This window comes from Xyrauchen texanus, chromosome 15 (assembly GCF_025860055.1).
Source record: "Xyrauchen texanus isolate HMW12.3.18 chromosome 15, RBS_HiC_50CHRs, whole genome shotgun sequence".
NCBI classification, from domain to species: domain Eukaryota; kingdom Metazoa; phylum Chordata; class Actinopteri; order Cypriniformes; family Catostomidae; genus Xyrauchen; species Xyrauchen texanus.
In genome coordinates, this window is record NC_068290.1 from 14,658,003 (window position 1) to 14,682,562 (window position 24,560).

General features: G+C 37.1%; 3 protein-coding genes and 1 pseudogene across 3 annotated transcripts in view; 1 reads left to right on the top strand and 3 right to left on the bottom strand.

The window, feature by feature from the left end:
* Window positions 1-6,184, bottom strand: part of LOC127655863 (AT-rich interactive domain-containing protein 1A-like) — a 35,841-nt pseudogene extending 29,657 nt beyond the window's left edge.
* Window positions 6,185-9,999: 3,815 nt separating this feature from the next.
* Window positions 10,000-15,672, bottom strand: gpn2 (GPN-loop GTPase 2). The gene is made up of 6 exons (XM_052144321.1): window positions 15,635-15,672; window positions 14,803-15,271; window positions 14,571-14,727; window positions 13,410-13,570; window positions 13,189-13,319; window positions 10,000-12,646 (listed from the first exon to the last, which is right to left on the bottom strand). The coding sequence occupies exons 2-6, from the start codon at window positions 15,223-15,225 to the stop codon at window positions 12,574-12,576; spliced, it is 945 nt and encodes a 314-aa protein (XP_052000281.1). The 5' UTR covers window positions 15,226-15,271; window positions 15,635-15,672; the 3' UTR covers window positions 10,000-12,573.
* Window positions 15,673-16,858: 1,186 nt separating this feature from the next.
* On the bottom strand, window positions 16,859-21,373 carry snip1 (Smad nuclear interacting protein). Its single transcript, XM_052144357.1, has 4 exons — window positions 21,093-21,373; window positions 20,805-20,934; window positions 18,083-18,651; window positions 16,859-17,698 (listed from the first exon to the last, which is right to left on the bottom strand). The coding sequence occupies exons 1-4, from the start codon at window positions 21,251-21,253 to the stop codon at window positions 17,443-17,445; spliced, it is 1,116 nt and encodes a 371-aa protein (XP_052000317.1). The 5' UTR covers window positions 21,254-21,373; the 3' UTR covers window positions 16,859-17,442.
* A 1,067-nt stretch (window positions 21,374-22,440) lies between these two features.
* Window positions 22,441-24,560, top strand: part of LOC127655577 (axonemal dynein light intermediate polypeptide 1-like) — a 2,909-nt gene continuing 789 nt past the window's right edge. Inside the window, exons 1-4 of the mRNA XM_052143472.1 lie at window positions 22,441-22,518; window positions 22,765-22,901; window positions 23,007-23,176; window positions 24,412-24,560. The exon at window positions 24,412-24,560 is cut by the window's right edge and continues 30 nt beyond it. Of these exons, the coding sequence (XP_051999432.1) occupies window positions 22,441-22,518; window positions 22,765-22,901; window positions 23,007-23,176; window positions 24,412-24,560 (534 nt within the window). The remainder of the gene's footprint in view (window positions 22,519-22,764; window positions 22,902-23,006; window positions 23,177-24,411) is intronic.

Sequence of the window (24,560 nt, forward strand, 5' to 3'; positions counted from 1 at the left end):
CAGTCTGGTTCAGAAAGAATAAAAAAAAAAAAACTTTTTTTTCCATAGATTAATTGATTTTTAATGATAACTTGAAAACCTTCTGTGAGCAACAAGTTTATTTAGCTATAGTATATGCTTCAATTGAAGTCATCAGTATGCATTATTTCAACTTCATCGTTTTAAAATCATGTTTGAAAGTGGAATTCCTAGTACAAAACTACATTACCCATGGTCCAGCAGAGAAAGCTTCACCAATCAGAGAAGCATGGCCAACATAGCCCACGAAACGAATGAACCACAGTACACGATGCAACCAAGTTGTAACCTCGCTTCACCCTTAAACTAGTGATCGACCGATATGGATTTTTTTCATGGCCGATGCCGATATACAGAGGGCATGGTTGCCAATAGGCTGATAAAATGCCTATATCACAATTTAACATAGTAAATAACATAAACAGAAATTTGTTAAATTAAACTCTTATTTAGCACTATACTCAATTTCACACAAAAATGTAACTTATAATAATATAAAATATTGTATTTAAATATAAAATATTGTATTTTAAATGGTTGATAGCAGTTTATTTGATTTATGAATAGGCACCAAATTGTAGTAATTTATTTGCTCACGAAGACATTTTTCATATATTAGGAAGGAAATAACAGCACACACAGTAGTCCAGCAACCATGGATGGCATGTGCGCATTAACAATCACATTTTCTCCAAAATAAAAATTGTATCAAACCAATTGCACAGTGCATAGTGAATATGACATTTACTTATAGTGCACATGAAGCGCTTTTACTTTGAAGTTGCACTCACACGCTCCTGCGGATCCAGTGCAAGCACCATTATACTGGCAGTTTAAATGGCGTGGATCACCTGCTTAGATTGTCACAGAGTGACCGTCATGATTTGTAAAACAGAGGAACATTTGATCCTGAAGTTTTGATTCAGGCTGATAGAATATGCGCTTCATAGGAAGATATTACATGAGTGCTCAACGGGAAGAAAAACGCTGGATTTTCGTGAACTGGTTAAACGAGATATTTGCATATGATACTAGAAGTTTTATTGATATAGGCCTTTTATCATTAAAAACGGTTACAGGAACTGTTGAGGAGCGACTGTTAGAATATGTGCTTTAGAGGAAGATTTATGAGCATTCCACAGGATGCTGGATCTGATGAAGTTGTGCGAGGTTGGTTTATTACATCTGTTTAAACGAGATATGCGAACATTTAGCAGATGGTATATGATATTAGTTTTATTGATATTTGCCTTTTTATCATTAGACAAGACAGTTAAAAGTTACAGGTGACTGTTGTGGAGAGAGGGAGAATGAAACAGGTGTGCTTTAACACTGAGCTCATACGCATCTTTCGCAGCTCTGAAATGTGGACCGTTTAAATGAAATTGTGTTGCACACCGGCCTATTATTGCAGTAACATGATGGCACGTAACAACAAAATGAACTGTGATTGGTCGTTTACATGTCTTAGTCACTTCACATGCTAGCAGGAGATTATCAGCACCCTCAAGAAACAAAATGGTCAAACGGGAAAAATTTATAAACTTATGCAAATTAAATCTGAATATCGGCTGATTTATTGGCCTTGGCGATATATCGGTTAACCACTACCTTAAAACAATTATATATTTGTGCATATCTGAATATTTTACAATAAACTTTAAATATATTAGTTCTATATTTATAACCAACAACTCAAAATCAATAGTTTATATATATATATATATATTTTCTCATAATTTTTTAATTACATCATTCACAATGCTTCATGGGATTGTGGTCTGTGCCCTCATGAAAGACGGCAAGTACAGTCTTGTACCTTTGTCTTTTTGTCGGATTGTCAAATACGTCTTTGCCTCAAAACAAACTTTGTGAAATTTTATGAAAAGCCTATGAAAAAAATTAGAGAAAAAGTGGGCGGGCACTGTTTCGCTCTATTGCAAATAATAATGTGGCAACTAGCGAAACTTTAGTGACGACAGCACTTTACAAATGGGAGTTGAATGCTTTATCATCAACCCACACTGTGTGAATGTTCATTATTTGAGATATAGGTGTTGAACTGAGATTGGCTAATGACCTAAAGCTATCGGCCGTTTGAAACGTAACTTTAGAGTAGTAAAAAAAATGTAAAGTTACGTGTCGCATTTGGGACGATACTACACTTTGAAAATTCTTACACTACATAGTCAAATGCATAACGTTTTGTGCAAGTTCATAATGTATTGTGCAAGTTCATAGTGTATAGTGCATCATTTGGGACACAGCTAATGTCACATCATTGCTTCCAATTGGAATGTGACTGAATTAAAGTTATTTTCAGGAAAAACTGAAAAAGCTTTTAAATCAAATAAGTTCTGATCCATTTGAAATACCAGACGCAGTTTGCAAGGCAACAAAACTGAAAGACCCACACCAACCCATGTGAGATTTATCTTGAAAAACATGAAGATGTGTGTGTGTTTGCAAATATCAAAACATATAAATAAACAATCATGTTTTAATAAAGCATAAAGATAAAGATATTTATCTTTATAAGAATGATAATTTATCAATGCAGAGGATGACCAGACAGAAGATTACAACATCATACCTTAATAAATCAACTGGCCTCAACTAGGGCTGGGACGTTGACGCAAAAAATCCGTCGACGCAAAATATGCGCGTTGATTCGTCGGACCCAAAACAAAGATGGCGGCGCCGGCGAGTAGTAGCAACACGAGTGGCTCCTCAGACTATCAGAAGTGCAAGGCGGCATGCACTCGTTCCTCTAAAGTATGGGAATTCTTTAATTTAAAAGGAAACAATTCCGTGATATGTCGTCTTTGCAAAATGGAGATGGCCTTCCATTTTAGCACCACGACAATGCACCAGCATCTGAAGAGGCGCCACCCGGAAGCAGCTGCAGATGACAGAGCACCGTAAGTTTTTTTCAACTCCCCACTTTGCAGTCGATGTTGGAGTAGGCTATAATACGTTGTCGACACCTAAAGTTTTCGCTTATAGCTATTAATAATGCGCTTATAGCTATGAATGTCGTGAAAAATACATAGAGGACACTGACAACGCGCTGACAGACAGGACCAAGCAGGTAACATTTAATAAAGTCTCAACTTTCAAATTTGGTCATTCAAAGAAAATTAAACCATAAATAGGCCTACTATTTTGTGGCTCTTTAATGTGTCGTGACAGATTGCCTCAGTTAAAGCTGCTCATGAACCGATCATCTTTTCCTTGGTTAATTTATAGCATCAAATAGGCTAAACATGAATGTAGCCTACATCAGAAGGACTGTTGTTTTAACCGTGGAAAGATGTCAGTACAGTAGCCTACAATCCATTATTCAAATTCAAATCCACCGACGTTAATCTTCAGTCTCCTGACTACTTTGTCGGACAAAAATGGCGTATTATGATTGATTGATCAGATCGCCAGTCAATCAAACTCCCGGCAAATGTTTTTTTTTTAAACATTTTATACACCCCCACCCCCGATGAAACCGGTATTACCGGTGTTGTCACAAGTCGATTAATCGAAATCGAATCGGACTGGGGAAAAAAAAAAATCAATCGTTAGATTAATCGTTTAAAAAAAATAATCATTTATCCCAGCCCTAGCCTCAACTAATAAGATGTAACAAGTGTTTTCTCATAATCGAACAGGCTACAAAGGATACAGACCATTCACCTGTAGCTCTAATAATATAAACTTTAAAAAAAAACACACACACACACAAAGTTCCCAGCATATGAGTGACATGCAATGAGAATGTTTCCATCAGCATTAGTTTTCAACTTAAAATGCAGGATTTATTCTCCATTTAAGTTTACTTTAGGGGTGCAAAAAACCATATAACATTTAAGAAATTAAACACGAAATTTGCAAACCAACCAGTAACGTCATGCGTGTTTTTTAAACAGTAAAAACCATCAGTATCTATGTGCAAGCCTTGAACACACCCTATATCAATTAATGGATTAATAAGGAACACTTCACTAAAAAGGAACTACTTCTTGAGACCAAAAGATTTGTGTATGACATAAATGGAATTCAATCCATTTCCATGAAAACATTTTCATAGAAACGCCATACTATTCAATGAGTGAGGGAGATGAGCAATATAAACTAATCAGCAAGTGTTCCAGTGTTACATCATATGCAATTATAAATGGCCAAGAGCACAGAATGCAGAGCCAATCAGATCTCAGCGAGCATGTCAACCCAAGACCAACTGTCTCCTGCCTTTGACAGGAGGATTTTACCTCCACAATTCAAATCCCAATGCAAACCAATCTGCACTTACTCAAATAACTGGGCTTGCGTTTACAAGCTGTGCGCATGGAGACAAGATATTAAACCCAGTCCACGGTTTAAAACCAAGCTTTTTCTCAACAAATGTACTACTAACTTTATATATAAAGGGTTCAAATCAAATGTTGACAAAATAAGGATTGTTAAGAGATGTATCGACTATACAGGTGTGACGTGAACGTGATAATAAAGACATCGCGGCTTTTCCACAAAAAAATATTCTCTCCTAGTAAGCTAATTTTCTGCAAGCTGATATTTCTGCAAAATATTGCATACTGGATAAATTATACCAATAAAACATCAAACATGCCTCTATGCGAACAGCTAAATGCGTTAAAGCCTCCTCTGAAGTGAAGCAGGCTGAGCTAAATACGTATTTTTGGCGTTATCAAAACACTTGAAGATCTAACCTCAGCACATAATGAGCGACGATTTCATCGTACAATACAAGAACAGTCATGAATGAAGCTGAACTTTTCTAAAGTTTCGTTATTCTATCAAAATAGCCGCTGTTAAAATGCGGAGGTTGGAAAAACCAAGGAGGCAGCCATTTTATAGCCTCTCTAGCTCAGACAATAGCAGACCCATTGCGTTTCAATCACTCGTATGACTTGAGCAAACGGAAAGAGATGGTTCTTTCAATTGCGCTAGAATAGTCATTTTACCTGGTTTCTACCCAGGGGCTGCCCAGTACTTCCCGGACTCATGGGCGGCGGGTGATGGGTTCTTTGTTGCCAACCCGGATGGCCCCCACCATACTGCCCACCGCTGCCCAGATCTGCTGGTCCCTTAGCACCATCCTGGCTGTTGTAGTCGCTTGGTGGGAAATTTGGATAGCCCCTGGTGCTGCTCGGGGAGGTCAGTAGCTGGTTGAGAGTTGGGGTAGATGTTGGCTGCGGATTTCCCATGTTATACCTCTGATTATTGTAAGATGCAGCAATAGATCCTCCCGCTGCTGGCTGCTGCTTGGCTGACTGCCCCCCTACCGCCTGAGCTTGAGGAGCGCTGCGCGGAGAGTTCATGCCGTATCCCTGGCCCGGGTAAGGGCTTCGGTTCCCGAACGGACTGTAGTTGTTGAACTGGTGATTCGGGAAGCCGTGTTCGTGCGAATTGGGCTGATAGGGTTCCATCATATTGCTCGACAGCGCGCCTGGCCCCGCTGCAGCTGCCATGCCAGGGCTTTGTTGTCCGCCATGTTGATGAAAAGGGGCCCGGCCGTAGTGCTGACTGTAGCCATAGGAAGGTGGCGCAAAACCGGGCGCGTGGTGATGTACCATACCGGGGTGATTATTCCCTTCAGGTTCGGCAGTTTCATTTTGATTATTGTTCACCCTCGACGGATTCCCGTTCTTCATTTCAGACTCCCCTCCTCCCCCAGCATTTCCAACATCGGCCCGGTCCTGCAGTTCCCCGCGACCCGGAGATCCGCTCTCTAATCCCGGTTCTTTATTTTCCTGCTGCTTCTCCCCCGGTACCGACTCCTCCTTTGGGTCTCGATCCGGTTTTTTCAGCTCGGAAGGCGGGCTGGTGTTGAGAGAGGTAGCGCTGGCGACCTGAGCAGCCATGATACCCCCTCTCCCTCTCGGCGAGTCGGTCACAATCAAACGCTAAACATTGAATGTAAAAACAACAGTTTTACAACAATTTACCCGTGTCCCGACTCATCCCCACCCCTTACGCCGGAACGAATCCGGACTCCTCCGTCGGCTCCCTTTTTTAAACTATAAAGCGCCGTAAATTGAGTTCCGGGGGAATGAAATTTAACCGACACGGAATTTGTGGGGGTTCTGTTGCAGAAGTAGACTACAGCCGCGGAACGGATCACACCAGCACGAGGCTCAGCTAGATACAGCCATTTTACCGAGGTGCATTGAGACCAGTAAAACATGGCTCGGATTCTCTTCATAGTGCGGAATGGATTCATGGAAGGGGGGGCTGGTTTAGGTTGGGGGGGGTCAATTGACGTTGCATAACGGCAAGGTTGAAATAGCACCTTGAAAAGATTTTGCTAGTGAACTGAATTAAATGGCAAAGCCAGTTGCATGCATTTTTATTGTACATGGTTTAATCACACTAATGAGGTTTGTTCCCATGAAGCAAGCATGCTATGCTTGGCTTGCAGCTGGCTGTACTGGTTTTAGTACTGCCTATTAAATAATAACCCTCTTATATCAAAGTCCGCCCACGCACCGACTGAAAAAAAAAATATGAATAGACATATATTAAACATAAATCTAACAGAATAGGCAACACAAAGTAATTTGACTGTTTGTATACATGCTAGAAAAATTGGGTTTTAGGGGGTTGTGTGCTGATTGAAATGCGTAAGGAAAGGAAGAGAAGGGAGGGTTAGTGGTGGGTTGAGCTAGTCTGCAAGCAGGAAGTGAAAAATGAAAAAAGAGACAGAGAGGGAGGGAGGTAGAGAGAGAGCATGAGTAAGAAGAAAATCAGATAAACCACACAAAGTGGTTGAAAGGCAGAATACATTATCATCACAAAATAAGCCCATCTATTTATACTGTGGTTCAGTTTGGAATCTAAAAAGAGATAGAGAAAGGATCTCTGGGGGGAAATATCTTTTTGGGAGAATAACATACCGTCTCTCGTTCTCTGCTCTCCCCACCCCCTCTCCTCTCTCTCAGCCTGCCTCTCACTCTAGCTGAAGCTTTGCTGGTTGCAAAAGCAGCACAACTCTGCTTTGGTATCTCAGTATGGGGGATGGGCAGAACTGCACAGCACACAAGCAATGCAATGCAGAGCCGCTAGCATTGCTGGCCAACTCCAGTCGCCTCCTGTGAAGTACGGAAATACCCTCTGTCACTCTTTAAGTGCATATTTGTGAGGCTTTATCTGATAAATATAATTTTCTTACTCAATTGTATAAATATTCCATTGTAAATATTAAAGGTATAGTTCACCCAAAAATGAAAATTATCCCATCATTTACTCACCTTCATGCCATTCCAGCTGTGTATGAATTTCTTTCTTCGGCAGAACACAAACAAAGATTTTTAGAAGAATATCTCAGCTCTGTAGGTCAACACAATGCAAGTGAATGGTGACCAAAACTTTGAAGCTCCAAAAAGCAGCATAAAAGTAATCCATCAGACTCAAGTGGTTTAATCAATGCCTTCCGAAGCGATTCCTATCATTTTGGAGTGAGAACAGGCCAAAATGTAACTCCTTTGTCACAATAAACCTTGACATTAGCAGTATCCTTGGCGATCATGCTTTTAAGCTTGATTACATTCCCTAGTGCTCTGTGCATATGTCAAGCACTAGGACGTGCAATTGATCTTAAAATCCCGATTGTGCCTAGAGATTGCAATGGCAAGAAGTACAGTGAAAAGGGAGATATATTTTGATCTGTTCTCACCCAAAATCCCTTTGATCACTTAATAAGATGGATTTAACCACAAGTCAAATGGATTACTTTTATGCTGCCTTTGTGTTTTTATAGCATTCAAAAATGTATCACTCTTCACTTGCATTGTTTGGACCTACAGAGCTGAAATATTCTTTTAAAAATCTTTGGTTTCAGCAGAAGAAAGAAAGTCATACACATCTGGGATGTCATGAAGGTGAAGAAATGACGAGATGATTTTCACTTTTGGGTGAACTGTACATTTGAGGTGTCTTTATGCAGCTGAGTTAAGGCTGCTCTATCCCTGCTCAAAATTTTGTGTAAAGATGCAATGCTGCATAAAAGCCAGACTAAATTAGCCCTGGTCTGACTAACCTCACCCCCTATAAAAGGCAGTTTTGATGCTGCTTTGGTTCTGTGTAAAAATAAACAAAAAACAAATAGCAGCATCAGAGCAGCCTTAAATTTTGTTGTTGTCATGATAGAGCATAAACACCGATCAGCCACAACATTGAAATCACCTGCCTAATATTATGTAGCTCCCCCTTGTGCCGCCAAAACAACACACATTGCTATTCTTCTCATCACAATTGTACAGAGTGGTTATCTGAGTTACCGTAGAGTTTGTCAGTTCAAGCCAGTCTTGCCAGTCTCTGTTGACGTCTCTCATCAACAAGGCATTTCCGTACACATAACTGCCGCTCACTGGATGTTTTTTGTTTTAGGCAGCTTTTTGATTAAATTAGAGACTGTTGTGCATGAAAATCCCAGGAGATCAGCAGTTACAGTAATACTCAAACCAGCTCATCTGGCACCAACAAACATTCATGCGATTATCTAATCAGCCAATCGTGTGGCAGCAGTGCAATGCATAAAATCATGCAAATATGGGTCAGGAGTTTCAGTTAATGTTCACACCAACCATCAGAATGTAGAAAAATGTGATCTCAGTGATTTGGACCGTGGCGTGATTTTTGGTGCCAGATGGGCTGGTTTGAGTATTTCTGTAACTGCTGATCTCCTGGGATTTTCACACAGTGAAAACAGTTTCTAATTTACTCAGAATGGTGCCAAAAACAAAAAACATCCAGCGAGGGGCAGTTCTGTGTACAGAAACGCCTTGTTGATGAGGTTTCAGTTATGTGTAACAGAGATCACTGTCAGTCAAAACTGACAGCATAATACAATAATATAGATCATTATCAAATAACTTTAGAGCATAAAATAGAAATACTAATTTTAATAATACAAACAAGCAGAGAGACAAAGTTAGATAGAGAGCGTTTTAATGAGGAGCTTGTTCAATTATCCAAGATCTTCAGTTTAATACATAATCATAAATACAGTATATTTATAATAAAAATGGTCAATTGTATATAGTCGGTGAACTATCCCAAACAATCCAGGAAAATATTACATTTTATGCAATCCTATCAATTTATGCCTCTCATTTTCATATTTAATATGAGTAAACATGTAAAATAACCATGTACTGTAGTTAACATGAACTCTGATTTTACTTCTACAACCCAAGTATGAATTTGGTTAAAGAAAATAAATAATTAAATCTACAACTTATTTGTGAAATTTTAAAAAACGGTTAAGAAAATGTATTTGTAGATTTTCCAGCCTCTTTCTTCCAATAAGTGGCATGAAAGTCTGTCATTGCAAAACATAGCTCTTCATCTAAAATTGTTAAGAGAGAATGAGATGTGGAAAACATGGATTGTGCTGAGATTTGCTGGCTAAAAATTAAAGCCAAGCAAACATGGCTTTCATCTAAATACTTGTTTGTCAACAGTTTTAATAAAGCAGAGTACAAAGTATGGCACAGTTTCATGACCCTCAGTATGCCAATAAGCCACATGTATACACTGCTGGTAAAAGGAGGGAACTGCTCAGTAGAGCCCTTCATTCAATCAGCGTTTCATTCAATTCCTTGTTCTCAGACACACCCCCACATGGGAATCCATAAGTAGCAAGAGCAGACACAAGGAAGTTGGTCCTCAGCCAGCAGGTTGCTGGGCAGCCATCACACACACACACACACAAGTGTGAAGTGTGCTAGGGAAGGAAGTACCACTCTAGAGAGCCATAGGAAACCATAACTTGTACATAATTGCGTGTTCAGCGCACACACTAATATCCACAGAAAATACAAATACCAATATATATATATATATATATATATATATATATATATATATATATATATATATATATATTAATGGGGGCATTCTAATGGAAGGTCAGGTTAATCAATATCCTTTCTAATTCATTGGTCGTTTGTAGGTTTGCACATTTAGACCAGCAAATTACTAAATGTCTCTATTTTGTGTTTTGGGGAATTAAAAAACATGGTAACAGGAAGATGAAAACAAGACCTATCTTCTGTGTCACTGTCACCACTATAGAATTCAGTCCACATAATTTAAAAATCACAGACCAAAATATTTCTTCTGCAAAATTACTGGCAGCTTTAAAGCTAAATAAAATTTATTTTAGTGCAATTGTGGAAGTTCCCATCACACACAAAAAAACACATTTCTTTTATCACCCTAAATGATAAATACAGCAAGTATGGGTTTATGTCAAGCTTGTTCACTCTCAGGCCTTGTAAAGCAGAAACAGATTTCATTTTGCTAACTCCATTCCCTGTCTGCCTTCTGTTTTTGCCTTGCAGATTGTACTAAAATGTGGACTGGATCATGAATATATCCACTGACAAAGTGGTGGGGGGTGGGGAGTGTGTGACAGACCAAGTTTACTGAGATCTGCACATTATTTTTCAGTTCTCAAATTGTCTATAAAAATATATCTCAGTAAATATAATTGCATGTATATATGTGATAGCATCAAATAATTTTCTCACATGTAGGCGCGATAAAAATTATAAAGACGTAATGTATGAATATAAGTAGTGCACAGTGTAGGTTCCTGCTGGCCATGAACCCTTCAGATGAAGTGTCAATTGTCATTACAAGGACAGGGTCCATAACATGTTGTTTAAAATACTGTACCCTGAACACAACTGTCTTCTTGCAAAAGCAACGCACGTGATGTATTTGTTACTGGTTTAAAAAAACATCACCAATTTTAGAGTATTCCAACATAGCTGTTAAAAAAAATTATTGTCCTACTATATTGTTAGAAATTAAGTTATCTGTTAACTGATTCGAAAATTTGTAATCGCCAATAATGGGTCTAAGAATGATATATTAGCAAAGACCGCATGATCCGTTTTCCTATTCATTGCCGTGTTTTGCAGGATTCTCAAACTGAGTGCGCTAAGAGGCGAAGCACGCCTCTTTATTTTTTGTCCCCGAAATACTTCCGCGGATCGCACAAGTATGCGTTAAGATGAGGTGACTGTTTCGGTAAACCCTTCCTGAGGAATGCTGTTACAGTTTCGTGCACAAACGCAATTGTTTAAGTCACATTTAACTAGCACTGGCAAGAAAAACTTCACTTTAAATATAACGTATGCAAACATTGAGCACTATCTAACATAGTTGCCATGTCTCCCTCTCGTGTACAATGCATTCCTGTGTTCTTCCGCGTGTGAGAAGGCCTTTTCAAGGTCCAGACTGCACATGATTAGAAAGGTGTTCCAGTTGGAGAACGGTTGTCTGCCATAAGTTAGCAAAATTCGCGTTCAGTTCCATGAGAGCGGGACAGAGAATGTGCCCAAACCAATAAAACATCCAAGGCTTTTTTTAATTTTTTTATTTGTTTTATATTATTATTATTTGTTTCAACGGGGTGTGAATAATTAAAGACTGCTCTGACTGATTTAAAAAATAAATAAAAAAACCTCTCCATTTCTATCACACCAATGTAATTATTTGTTTGTGTCACCATACTACATTTGCTTTTGCCATTCGGTCACGGAAAAAAACTGTGACATCAGAAATTAAATTCCCTAAATTAAATGATTAACGAGGAAATGTTGACTACTATGATGCGTGAACAAGTAGCCGATACGACAGTGACCTCTACTGGTGATTCTGTTAAAATATCCACACTGTGTTTTCCAAGCAAGTGAAAGCAAACGAGCTTCCTTTTTGTAAGAAAATACTGGGTAGCTTTAAAAGTGAAAACATTAACTAATTAAAAAGCAGGAACTTAAACTGTTAACTTAAATTTTATATCAATAGCACACTATTGAATCCCATTTATTTATTTGTCATGGTCATCTGAACAACCTATCCCAGAGCACCGCATAAAACACGTATGAGCCTAGCACTGAGATGAACATTTATAAATCTGAGAAGAATCTATCTTTATCTTCATCCTTCAGTGCACTCAAATCCACGTAATGAAGTTTAGGTTTACTGTAAATCAGTGGTGCTGTGCTTTAGATACAGAAACAAACTTTGTTCTTTATTCCTGTTCATCCAACCATTCTTTCTCTTATATTAGTATATTATTATTCACAATTATTCATTACACTTTTAATTTAAAGAGCCCCTTGGATGAGCACTACTTACATTAGTAGTTAGTTGTAAAAAGGTTGTCTATTGTGAACTAAATGATGAATAAAAAAGGTATCTAACACCACTTCTTTTAATGATTAATCTTCTGCATTTTTGTTAAAGACAATGTCTACATTTACTGTTACAGCTGCAAATAAACAGTACTAGTCTAAAACAACATTTAAAGTGTTATGTGAACACACATTTTAACTTGGAGGCAAAAAAGAATTTTCTGTTGTAAAAATGTTTTTTTGTAATTTGCTTTGTGAAAAAGAAATCAAACATGATCCAGCATTTCTTAAGATGCCATCAGTGTCTGCTTATGAGGTCAGACAGCTCTACAAACTACAAACAGTTTGTTTGTTTTTACTACTATACGTTTTTTTTTAATCCATATAAATAGGGTCACAAATCCATAACTTCTTCATCCACAGTTTTCTCAGTGGGTTCCAGATATCTCTCCTGTACTCCAAGAGTTCTGAAATGTATTGTCAAGGACAAAATAAATTTGCAGGTAATAAAAGGTTTAAAAATGTCCCCCCAAACCAGAACATTTTACTAATTTCAGAGCAGCAATCCATGAAGCGAGTAACACATTATTTGTGTATAGTAGCCAAACATAGCATAGCTACATTTTATCTAAATTTGCCGAGTCGTTCAAGCCCTAATAACAATATATAGACACTTTTCCACAATCAGACCGAACGGTTCCACACTGGAAAACCGTAAACAACCGAGCCAAAGAACCCAGATGAGTATGGAACAGCATGGTTCCATGATGAGAATTGTTTAGCCCAATGGTGGAAAAGAGGCTTATGTTGCAAGAAAATAATTACAAAATACCTTTTCACCATGCAAATTCAAAAATATGTAATAATAAATGCATTTTGCAAGATCTCTTTTCTAGTCTGAATACCAATTTAGTGTGCCTACAGCAATTTTGTGTTTTTTGATAAAGGTATAATGATTACAGAAATTAATGGGAGTTAAAAAAAAAAAAAGTCAGTACAATAAGGATACGAGCTGAACTGAAAGTCTGCCCCTACAGCAGCAGACATCATGACCTGCAGGTTCCTCTCCTCCAGGTCCCCAAAGCAGTAGCCATTGGCTTTGTCTACAGTTTGCAAAACTTGTGTCATGCTTTCCTTGTCCTGTAGAAAAATAACAATGATCAAAGATCATGCTGCAAATCTCATCACAATTACGCAGACATATAACACAAACAAGAAGTGAGCACTAACTTGCACATTAAGAGGTACAAAATACACAAGGCTGTAGTCCTGGATCACTTCAGCCAACTTCTCATTCAGGTGATGGAACTTCTTGAAAAAAGGGTCTAAAGCCAAGTGCTCCACCAAATAAGACAAGTCCAGAACCTCAGTGTAGAAGTCCAGGTTGAATGCTTGTAATAACATAATAAATAAAGTAATAAATGCAGAAATATCATCTAACACAGATATGTTGTTGCAACAAATCCAATTTATACCTAATAAATTAAGATGGGGGTCAATATCTGATGAAATAGTATAGTAAAATACTATGTACACAGGGTTGGGAGGGTTACTTTTGAAATGTATTACACTACAGAATACATGCTTTAAAATGTAATTTGTAACATATTTCGTTCGATTACTCAAGGTCATTAACATATTAGAAATACTTTGAATTACTTCTTCAGCACTGGTAGATTTTTTTCACTTGTTTTGACTATTAAAAACTCTGCCAGTACAGAAAGACAAAATACACATGTTATAAATACATTCAGTGTTGTTTATAAAAAAATATCAATATAATTCATATTGTTTTAAGGATTGTTTGATATTTTTACAGGAAAACAATTCAAAAATGAATGTCAAGAATATGATTTTTGCCCTAATATCAAAGGTCTTACTAGAAAAAAGAAATTATGGTCCAACATTAATTTTCTTGATAAAATATGATAGTTCCTGGTAACATGTGCATGTAGAATGGGTAGAAATAGCATTTTAAATTAGCGTAAAGCTGACAATTTACACAAGGTATTTCTATTTATTCTGCTCCAAACTTATTTCAAACATACTTCTTTAACACATATCATAAGAAAGTGTTTCACCGCTGTTCAAATACACTTTGGATCGCATCATTTATATTTATAAATATTTTCCATCTGAAAGGACTAAATATTAAAATGAAACAAATTATAATAAAATGCAAAGTAATCTCTTCAGTAATCCAAATACTTTTTGAATGTAACTTTATTCTAATTACCAATGATTTAAATTGTAACTGTAATGGAATACAGTTACTTATATTTTGTATTTTAAATACATATTCCATTTAGATGCATTCCATTACTCCCCAACCATGTTAGTACATCTGCACCTGTATCTTCATTCATTAAAGCTTGGGATAGATCAACTCACCAAGTTTTCCATACTGCTCAATAAGGTCAATTTTTGAAAGGACATTGACATGTGGCAATTCCACATGCAGCATGGTGGCCAGGGATGTGCAGAGTATAGAGATGAACTTGGCTGGATCAGCGCAATAATGGGAATCCACCAGGTGCACTGCAGTCAGCTGCCAAAATAAGACAAAGTGAGACAGGAGACAAATAAGAGAGAAGTAAAATAAAAGTTTTGATCACCTGCTTACCCTGAAATTCCACTTGGAAAGCTGTGTAAATATATTCTTCACCGAATTATGATGAGTGTAAAGTTCCACCTGTCCTGGGCAATCAAAAAGGAAATAGCAGTTGCGGTGGTGTTTCAGCTTGTCCTCTAACCAGTCCAAATTGGCCTCTAAATACTCCATGCAATAAATTAGTCCACCATTGGGGCCAAGTTTTAGACTGTCCATCACATCACAAAGAGTGACAAGCTCAGATATGTCCACTGCACATGGATATGGCAATCCTTCATTGGCAGGATCCAGGTTAACAACCACCACTTTGCGTCCTAGGCGACTCAAAAACTCTTGCATGCCTCGACAATAGGTGGTTTTACCTGAACCAGGTGGACCGATCACAACCTGGCCGAAATGTAGGCCTATAGGTGATTCTGAAGGCTGTGATGACATTGTGACGAAGGCACCGGTTGATTACTATGCAAAAACACAAACTAGGCTACATATAAAAGAGAAAGAGAGATGTTATAAGCAAGTGATATGATTAATACCATTAATAAGAGATCAGGTGAAAACGAACATCGCCCATTTGGACGAGTTCTTGCAATAATTCAATTTAAACATCTTAATTACAGGCAAACTTATTTTATCCTTATCTGATTAAATATTACATGGCATATTTTGTTAAGTATTATGTGCCGTCTGGTGCTGAGATATGATTACAGGTAAACATAAACATAAAATAATCCAGACCCATAATACAAAGGCCAGCTATGCTAGAATTAATGTATGGCACAAAGATGAAACAGCGTTTGAGACCTTGGGACAAATATTAATAATAACAATAGACATAAGCACAAACCTCGAAACCCCATGATGTATCAACGTGAAGAAAACCGGATGTTGAGTATTTCACAATAAAAGTCTTCAAAGCCCTTTTATTGATATTAATTCTTATATGATTTCATGTGTTCTATTTTAAACACAAAAGCGCTGAGCACACTCATTGGAAAAAAACTGTTCTTATTCTTTGTAATTGTATTTAGTTGTTTTATCATTTTAACAAATGGGAATTTTTGTCTCGATTCCTATGCAGCCATTCACGCCTGGATCGAACATTTGCGCGCCAGCCTATTTCTTAGGTAATAGGCTGGCTCTTTGCTGTATTTATACCCCCTGTAATGTTTCTAATTTCAAAAATAAAAGCATTAAAATATGTATAAAGCTGAGGACATTGACATGAATCAAAAAGCATAATACATTCATCAAAACTTTTGCCAATGTATACAGTACTGTGCAAATTTAGGCATTTGTGAAAAATGTTGCACAGTGATGATGTCTTCAAAATAATACCATAAATAGTTTTAATTGATCAATGAACATCATACAAAGTCCAATAAATAAATATTTGGTGTGACCACCTTTGCATTTAAAACAGCCTCAATTCTCCTAGATACACCTGGACTTTTTCTTGGTTGTTGGCAGATGGGATGTTCCAAGCTTCTTGGAGAATTTGCCCAAGTTCTTATTCAGGTGTATCAATTGCTTCTGTAATCCCAGACATACTCAATATGCAGTGGGGTGTTCTGTGGGGGACCATGCAATCTGTTGCAGGGCTCCCTGTTCTTCTATTCTATTTGAAAAAGAAATGTTTAGGAGTCTGTATTTTGAAAATGTATTTTTCCTATTGACACATTAAAGCTGAAGATATAAATAAACATGTGTATTAAAAATAGGTACGTCAGCATTATATGCACAATCAATTTATGAGCGTCCTTGAGCCTACAGTACATTTACTGAGAGTTCAAATAAATTCTCGCAAAATATTTAAATAATAATTCAGATTGCTTTACAGCAATATATAATAATCAATGCATACAGAAAATACAAATTCATCTTCTGAATTTTTGTACTTAAATTTGACAAATTCAAGGAAATTTTGAAGAAGTAATTTAGCACACCAGCTAAATAGCACAGTGGGGGGGTCCATCAACTGCAGATCTCCCCATTTGCTCTCAAAATATGTGCATTCAATGAAAAACACAGGAAACTAAATTTTATTTGTTTTTATTTTACAATACAAAACATCTAAAAATCAAATATGAAGGTGCTGCGAGAGAATAGAAAATGTCTAAACAAAGAAGTTATCTGCTGTGAAGTAATATTTAGACTTTTGCAAATTAGTCAGATTTTTCTGAATAACCACAAAGATGATAACTCAATGCTCTGTGAGTGCTGACAGCTTGGTTCGACTAACCAGTAGATAGTACTCATCTAATCAGAAAGACTACAAACTAAAACACATGAAACAAGCACTCGCATCAAATACATCCAGTATATTTACAGAAACCAAATCTACACATAATCTCCATTACCTCAAACGTACAGTATCCAAAATATATATATATATATATTTTTAACATATCGAGTAATTAGTTCTGGCATTGAGCACTTGCTTTGAGACAACACTGTAGACAATCTGACAGAAAACTGTCTTATACAAAAGCTATCCACCTGAGAATAGTCATACAGAGCAACCAGGGCAGGATGAATCATGATTGTTTCATTGTCCAAAACAAAATGGTGAAACGGTCAGTGCTGTTCCTACGGGCCAAACTCTTTTGAAGAGCCCAGCACAAAACAGGTATTTTAGTAAATGTTGGGTACTAACTACTCATCAAGGCCTTCATCCTCATCTTCCTCCATCTTAGCATCAACCTCAGCTGTGTCAGAGGACTCATGAAGGAGCACATATTCTCTACTGCTGAAGCCAAATTTCAGCACGTCCTTCTCCTTTAGCTCATAGTAACGTTGTGGTTCTATACGCTGATTGTTCAGGTAGGTGCCATTACCAGATGCCAGATCAATGATGTATGGTTTAACTCTTCTTCCTGTGGAGCCATCTGCTCGCGTGAACTCCACTAATCTGGAGAGAGAAAAGAGCGTTATGAAAACTAATTACCACTTATATTCAGTAATATTTCAAGAGTAAACCATTACAATAACTTCTCACCATTGGGTTTGTTATACCACCACTGCTGATATAAAGCATGCTTTTATGATAAGGGCTCCAAATGTCACTTCCATTTTTTTATTTAACTTAAATCTTTTCTGACCTCACTCTGTTAATAGCAATCATGCAGTCAGATCCTGGACATTAATAATAACATTATAAACAGGGAGACTGATCATTCCATTATTAGCTATAATTATTTTTATACACATTTTCTAATATAACATACTAATTTCAATGAATGTAGTCTTTAATCTTTTTAATAAAATGTACCAATGTGCTCTGTGTTGTTCTGACCTGTACTGAAAAACAGCATGCTGTTTGGAACAAGAAGGGTGGTCAATAGGAATGTCTGCTATCTTCCTCTGTCGTCCAAGTAGATAAGCACTCTGTCTGTGGATATACATGACTGGCAGTGGCTCATCATTTTTAAAAGGGTACAAACGCCACCTTCTTTTAGGGATGCGGGCCTCAGGAGGCTCATTATACTTGATGACCACCCCCCTGTATGTGTTGGTATCTTCTACCAAGGCACCTGATAATTCAAAGTTGGGCTTTTCCTTCTCAGCAGCAGGGGGGGAATCACCATCCTGCCCACCACCAAACTCTTGTGCCTCATCACCATTACCGCTCCGAGCCTCCTGTCTAAGGCGATTCTCTAGCCGCCGTTCATTATGTTCTTCTCTTTCAGCTTGCTGTTGCTGTTGTATATGGGCATCCCTTACTCTTCCCCTTTGCCTCTCCTGTTCTCTGTCTCGCTCTCTTTGCCGTGGCCGTTCTCCCTCCCTTTTTACCCTGCGGTCATTTGAATCATCCCTTCTCTCACGATGCCTATGACATTCGGCTCCTCTGTGATCCTCTTGATCCTAAAATGAAAACTCTTATTAGTATGCCTTACTAGTAACTTACAGTAATATTGGGTGACTGGGTTTGTTATGCAACTAATTTTAAAGTAAACAACAACAAAATTGCTGATAAAACTGCAAAGCAAGCACACAAATCTAAAATACCCACAACTACAAAAACACAAAGAAACATAATAGTCATGAAAGCTTGTATTGCAACTTAGATTTAAAGGGACAGTTCACCCAAACATGTATATTCTCCTATAATTTACTCACCCTCATGCCATCCCAGATGTGTAGGAACTTTTTTTCTTCTGCTTAACCCAAATGAAGATTTTTAGAAGAATATCTCAGCTCTGTTGGTCCATACCATGCAAGAATATTGTGGCAAAATATTTGAAGCTTCAAAAAGCATAAAAAGATAGCATAAAAGGAGGGCTCGACATTAACATTTGTCCGTGGATGACAAGTGGATTTATGAAGGGGGAATTGAAAGATAATTTTACTTCCCCGAATGGACAACCAGACTGATTAAAACATCAATAATGAAAAGACAAAAAAATAAATAAACGGCTATATTTGTGATAGCCTAGGCCTGTGTCACTTATTACAAAGTTAATATTCTTATTTTGCAGTTGAAAATAATCAAGAGCACATAATTTGATAATCTGCTAGCATCTAGTAACAGCTACACCCTGTTTGATTGACTAGGCGGCACATGTTTGTAAGCTGAACATGCATGTGCTCCGAGAACACTTGTGCTAATGCATGCCTGAATGGTCAAATGCATTTAAAAATTCAGCAAAAATGTCCATCTTGGCGAGGTTATTCATGTAAACACAAAGAGTTATGTCTATAGTTAACGTAAACCGTGAAGAAAAAAGATTTGTATTAAAATTTCAGACTTATAAGTGTAAATGTAAGCTAATAGACCTGCTGCCGTCTAGTGTGTGATTATATTAATCAAACATCCAAAAATGAGAAAACCACTCACTGCTCGTGACTGGGTAACTTAAGTAGCTTTAAAATGTATTAATGCATTATAATCATACAGTGAAGACTAGTAGTAGTTTTATGTTGCATTTCATTCGGAATGTTTAATTGAATACTTGATACTGCTATTAAAACTTTTAAAGCTGTTAAAAAAAGCACTGAGTTTTCTTAATTTGTATTTTTTGTTCTATTTTTTTTTTTTGTATCTATTTCTATTCATTGCTTTTTTATTGTTATTTTATTACTGACTGGTTGTTAGTCTAAATAATTACTTAGAAACTTGAAATCATTCTTTAATAATTAAGTTATTAGTTAGTTTTATTATTTGTTGTGCTATTGAGAATCATCAAATTTCACTACCGACTACTGAAATGTTGGTATTGTGATAATGTATAGCCTATATTGTACATGGTAGATCTTGCTGCAATAACATGATGAGAAAGTAGATCTCATTCCATATAAGTGTGAGCATCCCTGCTGTAAATGATGGCGATGGAGTCTTTCTTTTCTTTATTTGACTACCATACGTAACATAACATAATAACCATATGACAATACTCCTCCCCTACCCAGTGCAGTTTACATTTCAGTCGCAAAGAATTAAGTTGATTGCATAGGTACACTGGTTGTGCATCGGTCGTAATTTTAGAAAACAAACAACAGAAACTTTGACATGTTACTTACGCATGTAACTTAAACGCCATTTGTCTCTCCAGGCAAGTAACTTTTATGCTCAGGCATCCGAATAACCAATTCACTTGTCTGGAGGACAAGCACATGACAATGCTTAATGTTGACCCCTGGTAAAAGTAATCCATATGAAGAATTTATAAATATGAAGTAGAATTTATTCACTTGCATTGTATGGACCTACAGAGGTGAGACATTCTTCTAAAAATCTTCGTTTGTGTTCAGCAGAAGTCATACAAAATTTGGCTTGGCATGAGAGTGATTAATTGATGAGAATTTTTGTTTTTGTATGAACTATCCCTTTCAGCACTCAGTTTACATATAAAGAAAACACTATTAAAGACCTAATAATTGGCAGCTTTCACACCCATTCATGATGTTGCAACATTACTCCTTAACTTGCACTGATTCATCAGGTTGTGTAGAGAGTCAGCTCTTTTATTTTTTTTTTCTCTCTCTGTTCAAATAAAATGTTCTCCAATTATACTCGCCCGCTTTAATCTAACGTCTGTCCCGCGGTGCGGGCTTCTGCTCCTCCGGGGTCGAGGTGATCTCTCCTGCTGTGTGCCCGATGACCGGTCTCTTCTCGCAGGCGATCTGTCCCTTCTTCTAAAAGGTGATCTACAAGTTCAGGAAACATCCAACATAAAATTACTGACAACAAACAAATGTAATTGTTGATCCCTACCCCAAATACTACAATACATTTCAATGGAATGACGAGACGAGAAATGTGAGCGATCGCTTTAATCGGCGGTATAAGGAATAAAGGCGCTCACCTGCTGTCTCGTCTTCTCGGAGGTGGGCTACTGCTGCCGCGGCTGGATCCTGAACTGGCTCGGCGTGACCGCTGAGGCCGCACGGGGCTCTCATTTTCTTGTTTGATTTTTATCTTTGTGTCCCGGGCAGGAGATTCTCTGCGTCGTCTCTTGTGATCCATTGCGAACTGAGCCTATAAACTTCCTAAAACGTAAAAGTCGTTCATACTAACGGAGACGATGAAAACACACGAAATCCTCATTTACGAAACTACCATGTGTACTTCCGGATTTACACTTGCACGTTGATTAAACTTGTCCCTCCTTGAAAAATGACTTTTTTTTGGTTCCGCTTTCTCCAGGACTTTAATGTGCAGTGCCGCCTGGTGGTGTGATACAAATCAAGCTCAATCGACAGCATTTGTAGCATATGTTGATTACTAAAAAAAAAATGTTTGACTATCCCATCCTTTTCTTTAAAAAAGTAAAAATCTGGGTTCCAGTGAGGTACTTATAATGGAAGGGAATGGGGGCCAATCCATAGACATTAAAATACCCAGTGTTTCAAAAAGTACAGCCACAAGACGTAAACATATGTGTTTACATGATTTAAGTGTGATACATTCGCTAACTTACCTTTTCTGTGTGAAGTTATTGCCTAGCTAATTTTACAACTTTGTTGCCATGACGATGTAATGTCAATAAACCCTAAAATTATTGCAAAAATTACGATTTAAACAACTTTACAGCTCAAATAATACATTATAAGCTTCACATGATTTTTATTTTTAAGAAAAGGAGGGACGAGTCGAAAGTTTTTTTTGTGGTAATCAACATCATGCCACACATGCTCTTGATTTGATTGAGCTTAACTTGTATTAAACCCGGAATATTCCTTTAATGTAACGTATTTTATACAAATTATGCCTACTAGTTGTACATTTTACATTGGCCTTTTAACACCATACATAGTTCAAAGCAATGGAAAGCATGGAAATATCACGAGAGTTTTAAAATAGCTATTTTCAGGTCTGGAAAAGTCATGGAAATTAATAAAATCTTAAGCGATTGAAGTGAATATCAATATTTCTAGTTATGCTCTGCAAAACGCTTTCATCGTTGTGATCGCTATGTGCAAAATATGATTTTTAAATATTCATATCTACTATTCACGAATGACTGGAAATGTCATTTCAACAGGGAACCCTGACTTTTTACCATAAATATAGTTATTGCCATTTTCTCCCTGATCATTTCGTGCGGCAAGTCCAAGCTGTTGCCTCGGCAACCGTTAACAATCAACCGAAAATTCAAGTGATTTAAGAGTCTACATTTCTGTACATTTTCTTTCTATCGTCACATTGTAAGCATGATTTCTCAAGACTCCCTGTTGAAGTATGATTATCCAGTATTAGTGAGCAAGAATACAGAGAGGAAATCACCAATGGTGAGCTCAGTGCTCTAGTTTAGTAAATAAAAATGATGCTTGGCTAGCCGAACTAATGAAAACAGCAATATGACATGCATGCTATAAATCATTTACATGTTTAAATTATATTTTAAAGCCATGTTATTTATCAGCTACCGCTCGCATGCAGCCACTCTGATGTAATAATCCCTTAAACGGCTGTTAAAAAGTTCAAAATTAAAAAAAGAAAAGTAAACCATTTTTATGCTCTCATTCTTCACTCAGAGTCGCCCTTTGAAACTGATTCCTCAACAGATGGCTGTCAACGGTCCAGTCCCTCCTCCACCCAAACCCAAGTGTCCCCCAGAAGATGCCAACAAGCAGCAAACTGAAGAGATCCTAAATGCTATCCTACCACCAAAGTATACACGCCTCATCCTTAACCAAATGTCTACCAGCACACTGTAGTTTAGTTGCATATTTGTTTACTCATAGTATATAAAATCTTGCCGATGATTTTGTTGCAGGGAATGGATTGAGGACAGCCAGTTATGGGTGCAAACAGTCTCCAGTGCGCCATGCACACGAATGGAAGTTATTAACTTGCACAAAGAGCTGGATCAAAAACTTCAGAAGAAGCAGGCGCGAGAGACGGGCATTTGTCCAGTCCGTAGGGAGCTCTACTCTCAGTGCTTTGGTAAGAACATGTGATTCATGTCAACAACTTAACACTTATACATGTTACCCCTCATTTCACATTACCTTAATTGTTTTCAATTATGATTCTCATTACTGCAACACTGTACTTTTTTTTTTTTTTTTTACTGTAAAGATGGAAGCCAGTACCAAGGGCAGGATTGGGGAGTAACAGGATTACATATTTAAAATACAAAATATTATTACCTATATTCCACTACAGTCACAATTTAAATCGTTGGTAATCAGAATACAGTTACATTCAAAATTTATTTTGATTACCGATGAAGTTACTTTGCATTGTATTATTTGTTTCATGTAGTATTTAGCATAGTCAGTTGAAAAAAAAATGTATCTGTATAAATGATGCAATCAAAAGATGTTGTGCACACTGTGGGTTTTTGAAGCAAGATTGCAGCAGCAGAAATAGTTAACCTTGTGTAAATTTTCATGGGAGCTTAATGCTCAGCAACTATTAGACTTCTAGTCCTTTTACATGCACCTGTAACCATGCACGATTATATATATTCCTATCAAGAAAATCCACTTTACATTATCATTTTATTCTCTTTAGTAAGACATTTAATATTAGGGCAATGATGTACTACAAAAATCTTATTCTTGCTGAGAATTTTTGTACCGTTTACTGTAAAAATATCTGAAAATGCTTAAAAATAAATCGATTGGTTTATCTTGTTTTAGAAGCAAAACTGCATAAGATATTTATGTTTATTTTTTCAGAGAATGTATTTTTAACATGTCTCAATGGCAGATTTCTTTTGACTTGTTATTAACATATTTATAGTCAAAACAAGCAGATAATCTGCCAGTGTTGAAGAAGTAATCCAAAGTATTTAGATTATGTTACTGACCTTGAGTAATCTAACAGAATATGTTAAAAATAAAAAATTTCAGCAGGTATTCTGTAATCTGTGGTGGAATACATTTACAGAGACAATATTCTAACGATAATCTTTTTTCGCATTGCAGTAATGATAATTGGTGGATAAAATGTGTGTAAAAACATTTATGAAAATAAGGTCACAATCTAAAAAATCTTAGTGGTCCTAAGATTGGCTTCATTTTCTATTTGCAAAATATATCTTCGTATTTGTGTCTTTTGATTTTGGAGAAAAATAAGATCAGAATATTTTCTCGTCTCAACACGTGCTAGCTAGAATATCATATTATATAAATGGCTCTTGAGAGTTACGTGACCTTCCCTTTCCCTCATAGATGAGTTAATCAGACAGGTTACCATTAACTGTGCTGAGAGGGGCCTTCTGCTGCTGCAAGTAAGGGATGAGATTTGCATGACCATCGCTGCCTATCAAACACTGTACAAGAGTAGCGTGGCTTTCGGCATGAGAAAAGCATTGCAGGGG